This window comes from Eleginops maclovinus, chromosome 9 (genome assembly GCF_036324505.1).
Source record: "Eleginops maclovinus isolate JMC-PN-2008 ecotype Puerto Natales chromosome 9, JC_Emac_rtc_rv5, whole genome shotgun sequence".
Lineage (NCBI taxonomy): Eukaryota > Metazoa > Chordata > Actinopteri > Perciformes > Eleginopidae > Eleginops > Eleginops maclovinus.
In genome coordinates this window covers 17,975,603-17,992,013 of record NC_086357.1, presented here as the reverse complement: position 1 = coordinate 17,992,013, position 16,411 = coordinate 17,975,603, and the positions used below count along the sequence as shown (strand labels likewise).

General features: G+C 38.5%; 1 protein-coding gene across 1 annotated transcript; it reads right to left on the bottom strand.

The window, feature by feature from the left end:
• Positions 1-5,705: 5,705 nt before the first annotated feature.
• LOC134869280 (cystathionine gamma-lyase-like) lies at positions 5,706-16,357 on the bottom strand. Its single transcript, XM_063890784.1, has 12 exons — positions 16,078-16,357; positions 14,239-14,320; positions 13,953-14,048; positions 13,659-13,768; positions 12,830-12,964; positions 12,654-12,711; positions 12,240-12,317; positions 11,525-11,677; positions 10,721-10,842; positions 10,136-10,188; positions 9,599-9,737; positions 5,706-7,095 (listed from the first exon to the last, which is right to left on the bottom strand). Exons 1-12 carry the CDS (start codon positions 16,261-16,263, stop codon positions 7,078-7,080), a joined length of 1,230 nt encoding a protein of 409 aa, XP_063746854.1. The 5' UTR covers positions 16,264-16,357; the 3' UTR covers positions 5,706-7,077.
• Between the last annotated feature and the right edge of the window lie 54 nt (positions 16,358-16,411).

The window sequence follows — 16,411 nt, the reverse complement described above, 5'->3', positions numbered from 1 at the left end:
CACACACCCTCTTGCATTCTGGGTATTATATCCCTGGCACATATTTTGGTCATTACTGCTTGGCATCCATCTTCACAACACCAGCAGAAATAGAGTAAATGTGTCTCTTGAGTACCTGTTTGTATCAGAGACATTTTATAAATAGAACAAGAAGTGCTCTGATTATGTGGTTCAGAAGGTACCAGAGCATCTTGTTGAGTTAAAAGGTATTTCTTTGCTTTTCAAGTAAAGTTCAAATACAATTATTTTTGTAGCAATGTAACATAAAAAAACTTAAATAAAACATGAAAAAAACAAACAAACTAAACACACACTATGACAATAAAGGCACCCAAGATATTGTAATGTATTAGTATTAAGAGCATTAATTGTGGAGGGGATAAAAAAAAAAAAGGCACCTAATTCTGGGGAAATCTGTATCTCGCGTTCAAACTAAATAAACATACAAATGCTTTGTGTAACCTCCAAAATATAACTAACATTTACTGTATACTTTGTTATTATAATTAATGATTGCAGTGGGCATGGAAAATAAAAAAATGTTGACAGATAATTAGTGATAGAGCAGGTTGGAAAAAAAGAAGTATTAAGAAGGATGAAAAGTAAGAGAGAAAAAAGTGTGGTATTTATTTGCAGATGTTTCTGAACTAGAAGGCTCATAAACCTGGACTAGGGAGCTCAGGTCCTGTACTCCATCACTGCGTAAGCGAGCATTAGTGACTCAAACTGAATGTGAGCAGGAATACGGAGCCAGAGGAGAGTGGTGGAAAAAGAGAAACATTAGCTGTTTTTGGATGGTTGAGGACTAGGCATTTTGGACCATTAGCAGGTTTTACTGTGCATGCTGGCAGCGCAGTCAGAAAGGTTTTTGTAATACAAAAGTGGAAAAAACAAGAAGAAATGTATTCTGATCTTTCTCTTTCCCTCTAGCTGTTAACTTCATACCCTTTTTGAAAGAAAAAAATCATAGCATTATGCATGTCAGTATTCCTGCACCCCTTATTGTTCGTTACTTTCAATGCAAGTGATTAACCAGTGGTAAACTAAAGTCCTTTTTTGCTCTCATTAAAGTTGCTCGATTACATTACACTGTAAAGTATCATTGTACTTTTTTACGATGTGTTTGTGTTTTAATCAGCAGACTAAAGAGCACCTGTTTAGGTACAGTATATCTATTATATATACTGTGTATTATATTATATAGACGTATATGGTAAATGGACTGTACTTATATAGCGCTTTATCAGGTCATTTCTGCCCCTCAAAGCGCTTTACATACTACATGTCATCATTCATACTACATTCATGCAGAGCAGTACCCCTTGCATAGGAAAGCTAACATTCCTACACATTCAAACACCATTGTGCCATCGGGAGCTACTCAGGTTAAGTATCTTGCCCAAGGACATCATCATGTTGACTGCACAGGCTGGGTTTGAACCCACAGCCTTCTAGTTAAAGGCGACCGCACTACTTCGCAGCCAAAGTCACCACATTTCAAGACAACAGTGGCGTGTATTAATATAATTTTATTACATGCTTCAGACACTTTTAGTTATCTGTTTCAACAGAACATAAATTCTAATGTTTTTCGTTAGTGGTCTGAGTATCTGGTAGCATGCTGCTCTGTTGTCTGAGTCACATTGTAAATGAGGGCCAGACTCATGTGTAGTAACGGAGGGGGGTGTTGTGATTCAACTTTATATTTAATCAAGGATGGATTTTTTCATTTCACTGATGAGTTTCCAGGAGCAAAGACAAGGATTTCCGGGAAACAAATGAAACATAAGATTGAGTCAGAGGGAAAGCAGAATCGGCTCTGTACATCAACAAAACACCTTACAGTGTAAATAATAGATATAGATACCTCCCCTCGGCAGGGTCAGGAGTAGGGAAAATATTCCCTCCAGCTCAACCTGCATCCATCTCCAACGTGTTAGCACTGACAATGTATTTCCTTACTCAGGAGGTACATCATTCTTCTGTCTGCTCTGATGGACTCCTGTTGGACATTTTTCTCTCTGAGGAGGCAGCGCACCTCTTAGAAACATGCACAGATGACAGACACAATACATCTCAGCAGATGGAGGGTAATAATGAGAAACAACATGCAATTTTCTGCTTGATCTACTTCCATGTATGTCATTCTGTGCTGGTACATAATTTAGCCCCAAGTCAAGAACATGCACATACAGTATATTGACCTTTGCTTGACATGTACTGTATATGTGAAGGCCTCCAAGTCAAATGGTTCTATACCTTCACCAGTGTTACAGTACAGAAACATAAACAAATAAAGTAATATGTCCGTTAGAACCGCAACTCACCACTTTTTGGTCTGTAAAATGTCAGAAAATAGTGAAAAATGTCCATACCAGTTCCTAGTCCTATTCCAAGGGGATCTTTAAATAACCTGTTTGGTAAATCCTAAACCCAAAGAGATTCTGTTAAATATATTAAAAAAGGAAAATAAGTGACTCCACTCTAGGATTTTTCCGTTCATGCCACAGTTAAGATAATAAAGTACACTTATATTTTCAAATAAAATGAAACAATGACATTTACTTTTTTTTGTCTCTTTTTGGTTTTGGTTAGGCTCATAGTTTTAAATGTAATAGATTCTTAAGTTTAACAAATACAGCGCAACAGTTTGTTATATTTTTTAATTGTCAATCTCTAACTCACTTAATCTTATCTTTTTTTACTCTATTGTCCGTACAATATTTATTCTTGTTTCTTTTTTTTTTAATGAAATGGAACAAGATAGGTTTGCTTCAGTTGTCTGCTGCTGCATTTGTGTTGCCTTAAAATTCACTCAAGCAGCTCAGGGATAAAGGTCTCCACCAAATGGTGCGTATGTAAGTACAATTTCTTTTTATTTGCAGATATTTCTCTTGCAAGCATGACCTTTTATAATTCAAAGACACAGGGCCATGCTGGCCTTGATCAATACCTACTGTAACAAGGATGCAGACATTAAAGGTTGTCCTAAACACAACACAAACCTCTGCTAAGAATATATCTTCATTAAACATCAGCTTGTTCAGTCGACACATCAGTTGAATTTAATCTTGAAGGTGGAATGCTGGTAAGAGTTGATGGTGCCTTGAAGAAAGTCAGATTTGTTTTTAGATTTAAAACATTTAATTCAGCCATTGGTTAGCTACATTGGATTATACTGTTTTCCCCCTATCCCATCAATATACAGTATATAATGGCAGCAGTGTTTAAACATACATCTACTGACTGTGAGTCAAACCATAGAGAAACAACCGACATTTCCAAATGTCACTTTTTCGATCTCTGAACTCTAATGCAGTTCTGTTGTACAAATGGATTAACATACCTAACCACTCACAAGATCAACTGCTGCTAAAGCTGCTCGTTCTGGTTTTCCCAGAACAGCAGCACATTGACATAATTCAAAATCAATACAGGACTAATTGTGTCCTTTGCCTTTTCAGAACAGTGTGGTTGAGAGAAGAAATGGGGTCTGAAATCATTCAGACATGTAATTATCGCTTCCTTTCGTTTGCAGTCCTTAAAATATATGTTCTCTTAGTCATCCTCTGTTCAAACCAAGAGGCTAATTCTTCTTTAAACTACTGCAGAGTAAACTGTGAAAACTATGGCCATTTCCTGTCCATTTCAATTTCGTAAAAGCGTTGTCAAGAGTGTTTATAGTATTTGTGAGTGTGAGAGCTGGCAGTGCTGACATTTATAGAAAACAAGGCTTGGCGGAGATGCTGTAAAAATGACCGTCAATGTGGACGTCTAATACAACCAAGCAATATAACATGGCACTGTTCATGAACTGTAATGCTCTGAAGGTCAGCTCGACTGGAGTTATATTTGTTTGGTCCATTTGGTTGTCTTATTTAATCTACAAATTGTGTATGCTTTAATCTTAAGGGCTAATTATTAAGAAAAAAAGGACAATGTGCCATATTCAATATATCGGTAACACAGATTTGTGATTATGACTGCTGTTAAGAACTCTTTACTGATCCTCACCAAACATTGGGCTTAAGTCAACTGCGAAACAGGTTTATTTATCTTCACATTTACCCCCAGTAATTTACATGGATAATAAAACAGAGTGCACACACCGTTGCTTTTTAATCTCAGGTCTCTCCTCCATGCAAACAAATATAGCACAGAGTTTATGGATTCAGGGATCATTTGTTGACTCATCAGCAATGTTTTACTGCCAATGTTCGATCAGATACAGATTAACTATGATAAACCATCGACTTAAACTTTTGGTTGGCTGTCTAGTCTAGAGACCATGGTACAAAAATAGTTTGAGCGACCAACCAAAATCAAAGGCCGTTGCTAGGTGAAGATTTTTAAGAGCATTTAAATTACAGAATTTCATGTAGAAACAATATTATTTAAATGTAGGCTTTTCCACAGAGAGGTTCAGGTTATTTTGAGTCAATTCAGTCTCTGCCTTGTTTCCATCTCAACTCTGTTGTATCTTTGGCTTCGTTCATGTCTTTGGTATGTTTTTGTAAATATGTTTTGATAAATTCCTGTAGTTCTCAAAAACTCCCTAGAGTGACTTACTTGACCAGGCTGTTTATACTTTGTCACTTCACAGGATTTCTGGGAACCAAAGTCAATATGTCAAATCCTTTTTTGCCACTGTCACAGAGCCAGACACTTTCCAAGCTTTAAAGCTCTTATCTACATATTTCCTTCGTTACTGTCACCTAAGACTTCAGAGGTGATGGAGGGCAGATGGGCCTCCAGTAAATGCAAGTGGGTGGCTTCTTTTTTTATCAGTGATGCAACAGATTGAAATCACACATTAGGAATAAAAACAGTGAATTCATGTTTATATTCAAGACTTAAGCCGCACGTTTTGTTGTTTTAAGGAGTGATAGCACACATTATGTAGCAGTGAATGTAGTCCAGTCATATTTGTAAAATAAACAGCTTAATCCCACACAGACACACTGTGTTTCCACTTGGTTGCATTGTCAGACTTTTATTCATCTTTGACTCTCATCTGATGGAGAGCTCCAAAAAAGTCCCCAGCTAACTGGAGAGAGCTGATCAACAAACCTGCACTGAATAATGAGGCTATTAAAGAAAGTTAAACCACTCACAGTCACTGATAAGATCCCTCCACATGAGTCAAGGTGAGAGCAGAGCTGAATTTCAAACACCTCAGCAGCACCTCTACTTTGAATCCCTTCCCTCAGCCCTGTTTCCATTTGTACCACCACTTCCCCCTTAATATACACAAGCTAACTGGATGTGCCAGGTTTCATTAAGTCTTCAGGGGCAGAGTTTGTGGCAGCTAAATGATCAAATCAGCCTTTGGCAGAGATTAAAAAGGTAAGAGCATGGCTTAGACAAAATCGTAATGGCTGATCAGAAGCACCTTGGAGGTATAAAATCCATTACATGCTCGTAAGTTACAAGAAATTAAAGTTCCAATCAACCAAAACCTTTTAGAGATTATAATTGATCCGAGCATCCTGGTGGAAATGTTATTGATGGTTTGGTCATTAGCACGACAACTTGCTCTGTTGATCCATCATCCCAAATCCCGCAGTGTCAGCAGCCGACCACTATCCTGGACTAAATTAAGACTACATTTATCGACTGACTACGATTACTGATGCTGATCTCACAATTACACTGTTTCGAGTTTGTAGATCGAATGGTTGAAAGGGAGTGAGAGAAGCAGAGACTTCTACTGCAAACTGATTTTAATGGATTTGTCGGTTACAGAAATGGCATTGATTGTGAGCGGTCTGTTCCAAAGGAGGCAAATACTTGAGCAGCGATGCAACATGTGACTACAGCAGGAGAGCAGAAGGTGGGAGTGGCTGAGTGAAATATGCATGTTCTGTCCTTGGGGGGAAATGTTGCATTGTTCATCAGCCCTAAACACATTGACGTGAGTTCAACAGCACACATGAACTGTTTCCGTATTATTCATCAGGAATATTAGGAGAAATAGTCTTGCAGCAGCCTTCAGTTGTGACTATTAAAACCTTCAACATCATCATTGCTGGGAAATTGGGCTCCAAATAAGGCATATGCTAACCAAACATACCTTATTTATTGGCTAATATCTTGATTAGTCTTATACATGAGGAATATGGCTCCTTTCCTCATCTTTAGAAGGAAGACTCTTGATGAGCATAACAGTTTTTGTTTTGTTCTGTTGTTGTGATGGTAATGGATTGTAATCGTTTTGAAGAGCCTTAAATATTTGAGCAGATGTTGACATTGAAGAAAATCTGTCAGACTTTCGATCAATAAATGGATGCGTTGGCTTCGCTTGCATAGGTCTGGTTATTCTGACAAATAAGATATTATTAATGTCTTAATACAATCTTTTACAGGAGACACTAAGCCTGCTAGAATTATTAATACACACAGCTGCAGTACTAAGGGCTGTGACATTTTGAGACTGCATCAAAACTAGGATGCAAAACTGAACACAAAGTTTACAGTGAGATTATACAGAACAGTTTTAAACAAAAGAAAGATGGTCAAAGGCACTCTTTGGGCAAAATGTTAAAACGCCTTTAATCCGTAGGCTTTTTCATGGTGAAATTCTAAACAGACATTGCTTTTAAGCTGTAAACACCCTGAAGAAAGCAGTTTGTGCTGCTAAGTGGGGTCTAAGAGACATTTGATCAAAGGCTTTTTAACTTTTCGTCAGAAGAGCTATTGAACCTTTCTTCTTTTATCATTAAAATCAAGCATTGCAGATCTCTTCTTTTTAAAGAAAATCTTGTTTTCCTGCAGAAACTCATACTAAAAACTCTTTACTGAATAATAAAAACAAGAAAACAAAGCAAACTCAGCATAAGGTAAACAGGATTACAACTGATGTTCTAGAAAGAGGCATTTAAACAAATCACTGGTAAAAACGTGCTAATTATTCACAGATGGCACAACTTGTTCCCTGATGTTGAATCTCTGCTGTTTGAGCGCTGAACTGAGGTACCAAGCGTTGATCTGCGATGATTTGATACTTCAGGAACCTCTGGTCTTCATCTCGATTCCGACTGATTTCAACCTCAGCCTCGAGGAAGCCCTGAAGACAATTCACTTCTTCTTTGGATGCTATTAAAAACAGGAAACAGGAAAACAAAAAGAACGACCAGTGAAATCAATACTCTGTATAGCCAGGAACCAGCGGACAGACATCAGGTTCCAGTTGATAACCTACAGCTTTCCTGAAATGACAAACACTTTCCTGAAAAAAAAACAAAGACAGTAATTTATCCTCTTTACGCTTGAGGTGCTGAGTCAGTTTACCAAAGCGTCTCGGATAAAGACAAGTCAAAAGAAGATTAACACAGGGGCATACCCCAGAGAAAACATGTCAATAAAACACCACAGACCCATCATTTCACAGCAACAATGCTGCAAATGCCATCGACCTTCATTTGTAGAGTTCAAAATGATTACCTACAAAAAAGTTTGTCATTCCAATCTAACCCTGAGATGAGGGTGATTGAGCAGATATGACCGTCTGCCCCAATCTGACCTGCAGTCTCATTCAATTAAACGATTCACCCATCAGAGTTGCCTTTTACCCCGAACCACACCTTCATTAGGAGATATTTGTCTCCATTTAATTTCCATTTGCTGGTGATCAGCAAAACGATTCAGAGATATTATCTGAATCATGCACAGGGGGTGCAGCCTGCCATGCAGGATATGGCTGCATGACGTGGCAAAAAAAGGTTTTATTAAACTTAAATTTCATTGTAATGCAGCCAGTCAGTAGGTGGGAATTAATTGTGCATCTTTCAAAAGCAGAACAAAAGGGGCTTGTTCAAATCATATAAAATCCCAACCAGCTTCATGTGCGGAATTGGTTTTAAATGACCGTTTCAAGGTTTCTCTTACTTCCTCTATATATATATATACACACACAAAAAACAAAACAAACAATCTTTTACAGTGAATTTGATAAAGGCTCAGCTGCCTGGGCAGAAAGAAAGAATAAAACCTCACATTTAGACACCATTCATTCACACAGAAAGAAAGTGATAAAAATGCAGATGTCTGAACTGGCTCTAGCCAGATCTCAGGGCAAAATGTACACTGAAGTGAGAAAAACACTTTGGAATAGATTTTGGGCACACTGGATCACTTCTGTCAAGCCATCTGTCCGCCTTTGGTATTTTTCAAACAACTAAACTATGGTCAACTGCATATTTTTTTTAAGATATAACACTTTCAGAAGAGAAGATAAAGAGTGACATGGGATGGATGACTATACCACAGCCCTCAACAAAGTTCACAGTTTGCAACCACTGCATACTTAACTCAATCCTGGTCTGCAACTCTTCCTGTCCTGGCTCTCCCTAAATAATCCCCAAAGATAATTGCCACTTTCTTCTTCAGGACATTTCATTGAAAATATAATTAACCAGTAACTATATTTGTTATTTTTGTGTTAGTCCACAGAGCTCTGAGATTAGATATAACCTTGTACTTGCTACGCAGGACTGCATTTAGCCCCCCTTTAATCATTAACAAGCCCCACGTGTGGCAACTGGATCCCTTCCACAGCATTCATTCCATAAAGCTCAGCATGGGAAGTGAGATGTGGTTAAGTAAAGAGATGGTGGTCAATCAAATACCCATACATTCTTTGCAACATTTTCTGGAGGCAACATTTGCAAATAGCTTGCTTGAAAGCAAGGGGTCTCTTAACACTGCCTGCCATTATCACACTTCTAAGACTATGTGCCTGAATGTCAAAAATAATTGAGGAAAAAAGGTTGATATTAAAGGTTCTCGTTTATTTCCATTTTTATTATCTGCCCTTTTTGTTATATAATCATGCTATATGTTTTGGAACTGCATTACCCATAATGCTCTTGGGGAGTTTTTAGCCTATTCATTTGGCAATTCAGTCCTTATAAGTGATGAGAATTAACTGAATGTTAATGTCCCAGAAATCAAAATATGAACATAAGTGATTTGTTTTATGAGTAGCAGTGGAAGATGAAGCAACTCAGCAGTTCACTCTTGTAAATCATTGACCCTTTGACACATGTTTGTTTAGACAGTTCACAGAAAAGACCATTACCAAGTGTCAGTGTGTCTTCAGTATCAAACCTGCCTTACAGCTAACTGGCAGCTGTCACAGAGACACTTGCTGAAAAGTGAAACAGCCTGATGGACACGTATCGATCAACAAGGCGATCAATCAGAGAGCCTGACAACCTAATGCTTTGAAGAAGCCATACATAAAAAAAACATGAACAAGTAAAATATTGCCCCATCTCACCTTAACATGAGTATTGGTTTTCCTCATTCATTTTGGGAAATGGCATCAACACATTGTTCAAACCCAGAAGCCTTTTTTTCACAGCAAAAGGAGCCAAAACACCTCTTAACCATCTTGGCTGTTCACTAGGTTTCACTGTATCCAAACTCAAAAGACATGTGCTCTCGCTTACCTGAGATTGATTATCTGAAAAACAAGTTAGTGTGCTATCACTTATTGAGGGGGCAGAATATGATAAAATCCTCACACAACTGTGGCGGATCATTTTAACGGCTGATGAAATGGATGAAAAACTATCTGGTGTTGGATGTTACTTACAGCAGCAGCCAGGGCCTGCTCCAGGTCTTGGATGATGTCGGCCTCGTTCTCCAGGCCCACAGAGAGCCGGATGAGCGTGTCACTGATCCCCAGGGCAGCCCTCTCATTTTCTGGCACTGATGCATGGGTCATAATCGCCCTAAATTATGATAGCATAGAAGACAGAGCCAGATACATATGAGCCATAAACAGGAAGACAACCAGCTCTTTGAGATTGGATTACAACAGAGACTTGGACTTTATAATGGAAATAAAGTGTCCCAATTAAAATCAGTTGCAGAGGCTGATATGGATTATTTTCCTTGAGCTATGCTGCCCCCTTGTGGTGCTCCAGTAACATTACATCTTTCTTGGGTTACAGTTGCTCAAAGTTTCAGTTTTGTAAACTTGCACATCAAAGTTCTTAAATGTACTGCCATTCCTGTCGCTTATTTTCAAAAACACAGTCTGCATTTTAGTACGGCTAAATACCAAAAGTAAAACATTATACACATCTGTATAATATCTTTATTTATAAAATTCTGTAAAGATACTTACGGATGTTCTGCTAAACTTTCATAACCGCCAAGACTCTCAGCTATGGCAAACAACTAAAAGAGGAGAAAAGAAGGAATTGAAACTTAGTTCAGACAAAAGATAAGAAAGCAACGACAGAAAGTAGCCAAGCCATGGTCATAGTTTCTGCTCACGTTGAAAAATGTCAACACAATTCAATCTTGTCTTCCTGTAAGAACTTGAGCTTAGGACTAATGATGACCTTGGATGTAATTCTTTTTAAAAAGCTGTTAGCTGTTTAAGCAATCCATTTAGTGAGGACTTTGCCAAGGTGAATACATTTTATGATTTTTTGGATGAACTCAAAAATGTGCAAATTGTAACATCATGTTTATAGCACCCTTTTATGAGTAAAACATTGTAATTACTGATCACCTCAGCAGCTGCAGGAAAAAATTGCAAGTAGGACTTCAGTGCTTTGCTAAGGCACCCTTGTAGCTGTGGTATAAATGGTCTGTCACCAGTCTGGGAATCTCTTCAAGTCATTTTGCAAAAGTCACTAAACAAATTGCCTTCCTACAAAACTCGAGCAGTCGATAGTAAATTAAAAATGAACTGCCAGATTACCTTGAGGTTACTGAGGAATGCGCTGGCGTGCTCCAGTTTCCCCTTAATGTAGAAGGTGATCATCCCCGGACACCCGGTGCATTGTCTCTTCATCACCTCATGCTGGGGGTGAGAGGGCAAGCCTATGTAGAGGGATAGTTTAAAAAAAGTCAGGCGATGGCTATAAGATGTTTCTTCCTCACTAAAACATGAAAAGGTTGGTGTAATGACTCTGAACACACTATGTCGGTTTGCATTGTTATTTCTGAATTAACATGCAAGCAGCCCCAAGCTTCTTTGGAGGTTTGTAAACAGGGCATATTTACTCTAAACATGCTCTACTAATTTGTGCTAACCCTTGAATGTTTACTCCTCCTTTGGTTCACACTGCAATTCAATCAGCTGCAGGTGAAGATGTAGGTTGTAGTTGTAGAGATCATAGGAGGGAACGATAAAGAAACACCAAAATGCAGTGTTAATGGGAGGGGATGAGTCAATGACATCTGGCAGCCTGCTGTTGCGAATGATTAGCAAACCTAACATGCCAAGATCAAAGGTGTGTATGTGTTTTGCTAGTATGAAAAGCATAGAGCAATTAGAGGTAGGAGAAAAATCAATTATCCTGACATAAAAAAGAAGCTTTTTCGGCAGAAAAATAAAGCATTTGCTCATGTGCCCAAGTTTGTAACGATTTAGCAACAAATCTTATTTCTACACACATTAAACAACAATCTGGCAGTGACACCTGCCAAACCTTTACTAAACAAAGGTTTGGTATGAGGGTTGTATATCAAACTTCTTTGCTACATTAGAGTGACAGTTTACCTGGGAAAATGACTTTCTCCACCCTGGGATCTGCCTCCAGAAATTTCGCAGCAACCATGGCGTTCTTAAAGTGGCACTCCATACGCAGGTGAAGCGTCTTCAGCCCACGGTTACACAGGAAGCAGTCAAAAGGAGACGGTACACCGCCAAGTGCTGAACCATGGCATAACCACATGGGGGGGGGGGGGGGGGGGAAATGAGGTCACAAAGCTTCCCAAAAACCGAAATCAGGCAAACAACAAAAGCATAAACAATACCTCCTTTTGAAGAGCTTGTTAATCGGTGCAGAACTTTATCCTCTGGGGTATATGTTGGTTGTTTAGTGAATGAATATAGGTCAGGTTGAAATAACCAGTCCACCAAATACTGTGGCAGAGCAGGGTGAGCAGGAGCTGCATTTATGAATCTAAAGCTTTCTGAGATCAGTGCCCTGAATTTACATTTAATTGTCAAATTGTAAGCATTAATGCTAGAATAAGCAAATATTTGGCTTCTTCTTTGATGACCATAAATCACTGTTCATGGTATTTGCAGACTTTCTGTTACAGTACCGGTACCTTTTTTTGCACGATTCTATTGTATACCTAAAGCAGTCCGTCTCTGCAGCTACTCATTGACCTTGTGTAAAAACAGGTTATGTTACCCAACATGTGCAATGCTGCATTTAGTCAATGCAGACCATGCAAGAAGTTTATAATGTTGTTTTTCCACTCACCATTTTGCAGAAACTTCAGTCGCTCATACAGATCCTCCCGGTTTGTTGAGGCCAGACCCATTACCACGTCACTGTGCCCTTTGAAATTAAAAGAAAGGAAAAAAATTTAAAGTTTGATATGAATATGTATTTCTGCATGTTTGAACTATGCCTGTCTATGAATGTTTACAGATTATTTTAATTTGCCTTGAAAAACAATTCCTTGGTGGAAATATTGCAGTAGATCAGGTCTTATTGTGTCATGTCCTACAGCTTTACAAATGAGTTGCTTGCTGGTGGAAACTACTGACTGCAGATCATTCTCATTTTGAAACATAAGCAGACATGCATGACTTTAGTGGGATTAATATTTGGATAATATTACATTTTAATGAAATCTTATGCTGGTGAAATAAGTAAATGTAGAGAACCTACCATTCATGTATTTGGTAGCTGAATACATGCAGATATCCGCTCCGAAAGCCAGGGGACGCTAAGAGTACACAAGACAATCACTTGATTTAATCATGGACTTGTTTTTACGTGAGCTGTAATTTGATAGAGGGAAACTATTGAACATCGAACACGAAGTGCACATCTGTCCCTCTCACCTGGAAGTAGGCAGACATAAAGGTGTTGTCCACAACCACCACTATGTCTTTGTTGAACTCATGGGCCACATCAGAACAGGCCTTGATGTCAACAACCTTCATGGTGGGATTGGTGGGCGTCTCAATCCACACCAGCTACAAAAAAGAAGCAGCCGGTTTGGGAAGGTGTGGCAAAAATGTGGCACAAACTAGTGCTGTGCAATATTAGAAAATATGCATTTAATATGTCAACATCAATGTATCTTAAAATAAGTAAACCGATAATAAAAGGTGCTCAGTTTTGCCCTTTTTCTGCTTTCAGTTTATTCTAAAATAAAAGTTACTTATTGGATTCAATACATTAAAACTATTAGTTTTTATTGAACAAATTAACCTCTGAACCTGAAGACAGATACAAAAAACACGACAAGAATAATGATTATATCCTTTTAAAGTTTTCTCCTGGTGCTACCTTTCAACTAATTAAAAATGTCCCTGAGTCTAAATCTTTCGCAATTTGTGCACCGTCGCGAAAGCTGTCATGGCGATAGAAATTAAAAAGACAATATATTGTACAGCCTTAGCAATGACAAACTCTGTTACGGGAAAAGTTCTGCAAGACTTACTGCACCTAAAACAAAATAACACACAGTGCTGATTCATAATGACTGCTTGGAAGTTGGCTAACACCAAATGACACACCCAATTACACAACATTGCAATCAAATAAGTATTGAAGCAGCAGTTATAAAAAGGACGGGATCATAAAAATCAGTTTGAAGAGAGTCCAAATAAAGCTACAAGCAAACAACACAAAGATAACTTATTAATGTATTATTATTTAACATACTTTGGTGTTGTCCTTGAGAGCTGCCTTCAGCAGCTCTGGTTTTGTAAAGTCCGCAAAAGACACCTCGATACCAGTTTGAGTAGCAATTTTTTGGAAGTAACGGTTTGTGCCTTGAAAGATAAAACAGAGTTAAAATTCCATGTGTGGTTCACAACCAACTCAATATGTTTCCACTTTTACAATATGAACAATTGTGTACAATTGAGGAAATGGTGGGTTTCTAGTGGCATATGGAAATCTCATGGTTGCAGCATGTTATAACACACAGTTATCAGTTACAGAGTGGTGTCTCACCTCCGTACACGTCGTCCATGCAGAGGATGCCATCACCCACCTTGAGCATGTGAGTGATGGTGACTGTGGCTGCCAGCCCCGAGGCAACAGCAATGCCTGCAGGGGAAAAGCATGACAGTCTGTGAGACCAAACATCCTTCTTTGTCAGAGGAATCATAGGCAGCAAATACATTTCTTACATAATAATTCATGTTTGAGTCACATTCAACAATTTGCTGAATCATCCCTTCTTGTAAAATGTGCATGTCATGATTATCTGAGCATCTGTTAAAATAGCCTCACTTACAATACTTTGCTCCATCCAAAGCAGCCACAGCCTTCTCAAGACAGTTTCGTGTAGGGTTCCCACTCCGGCTGTATTCAAACCCCTACATAAAAACATGATAAGAAGATATGTAAGTAACCTAAATCAACATGTGTTATAGTACACTGTGTTCAAATAACAACAACAAGCAGTGTTTTGGAAGAAAATCAGACAAGTATGGGTAATTTAAGACTAATCATTATAAATAATCAATAATTTGACATTAAGTACAGTTTTACAAAGGGTTTTAGTGTGTTCATAATGATTCAATTGCTTCAGTGTGTTGTAATACATTTTAGCACAGCAGGAATAGAATACTGAAATCAACCTATCATATAGTCTTCATTGACTTAAAAATGAGGCGTAGATGGGTGGTAGATCGACAGGGTTTAACGGCACCTCCAAACGTTTATTGGCTTGCCGCCTGCAGGCAATGCCAGGGCTTACAATTGTGGGATCCTTTAATAATAAGATGGGAGTGTATACAAGGCTGAAACTGTGAGAACCACCATTTAACAGGGTAACTGTGAGAAAAGAATACCTCACTTCCAACAGAGCTGCAAAAATTGTTGGAGTACTTGACAACTACTTTACTACTTTAATAATTTGATTTGAGTCAATACAAATTCAATTCTCTCTACCAGCTTAAGAAATGTGAATATGTTCTGTTTTTTTTGTATTCCTCCATGGCAGTTAACTGAACAAAACAGGACATCAAAGGATGTCGGCTTGGGATTTGGGGTACATCTTTCCAAAACATGTTAACTGTGGATAGAGAGTGGATGTTGTTGCATTCAGTCATAAATAGAGCTGTGGTAAAACAAACAGTGGATAAGCTTTATCAAACTGTTGCAGAGAAGTCAACTCATTTCTGAAAGAGCAGCAGCTGCTGTTTTGAAAGGTAAAATCTGTTTTCCAAACGTGGTGAAATGGAGGCATTGTGAGCTTGGTCAGGATATTGTGAGAGTACATAACAGGTTCTACAAAACAAGGTTGAGAGGTCAGAAGATCAGAATGAGCAGTGTTTAGGCGTATTTCTTTTAGTTGTATAATTCCATTGAGGATGCCGATTTAGCTGTTAATTCTGTATATACAGTATGCTTCAAGATTAGCCCTACAACTGCGAAACATAAAACAGCACTCATTCCCTCCTTAATGGATTATACCTTTGTGTGAAAAAATAAACATGAGTAAGCCTCAATTACCTCTACTCTCAACCACTGTTTATGAGTTCTTTGTAATAACAATGGCAAATCCAGACTTGCAATCTGTAAAACAATTCATATCTAACTTACTTTATAATCATTGACGGAGACAAGAGGCAGTTAAGTAAGCAGTTATAACCTTGTTTGCACAAAGCTTACTACCTTAACTACAGGGAGACTTTAGAAGTGAGGGAGTAAACTCGAGTTAAACCCACAGTCCAGTTTAGTTTGGATTCCCAGACGTGGCCTAAAGTTGGGGTTTTTTTTTTACAACAAGGGAGAATAATGCAGTCAAAATGAATAGCAAATATTGGAATTATTGAACAACTGTATCTATCCATCATAGGCACCAGCCTAATTTAGTCAATATTGATTATATCCTAAAATATATTCTGATAAATATGTTTATAATATAGTTTATATTTAGCTTCACAGACAAAATGTTCCATGACTTCAAATTTATAAAAAAAAACAACAACAAATGAATATGTTCCTTTATAGCCCTGTTAAGTCCTCGTGAATGGGTCTGAATAAGGTCTGCTTCCTGCATGTGCATACCACCGGAAAAATAGCGTCACCCCCCGCCTTGAGGAACAAGACATATCGGGCTACTTACCGCGTGGTTTCCTGGTCCGGACTGTTTGAATGTGGTAGAAAGGGAAATCGGCGGCACTACAGCCATCGATTTCCATTGCTCCGGTTCCTGGCCGACGTGAATTGCATCAGTGGCGAACGATTTGTACGCCTCTCTAAAGCCGGCGAACAAATCGCTCTGTTCCTCTTGTTTGTGGTTTTGATCCATGGCAATGCGCTCCTCTAAATCTTTAGGCTACCACAGTGCAATGAGGCTGGGTATGCATTACCACTGTTACATACAGGGAGGCATATCGGTGTAACCTAGACGTGCCCGGCTCGTCTCTGTGAGCCAATCAACGCTCATCAACAAGCGC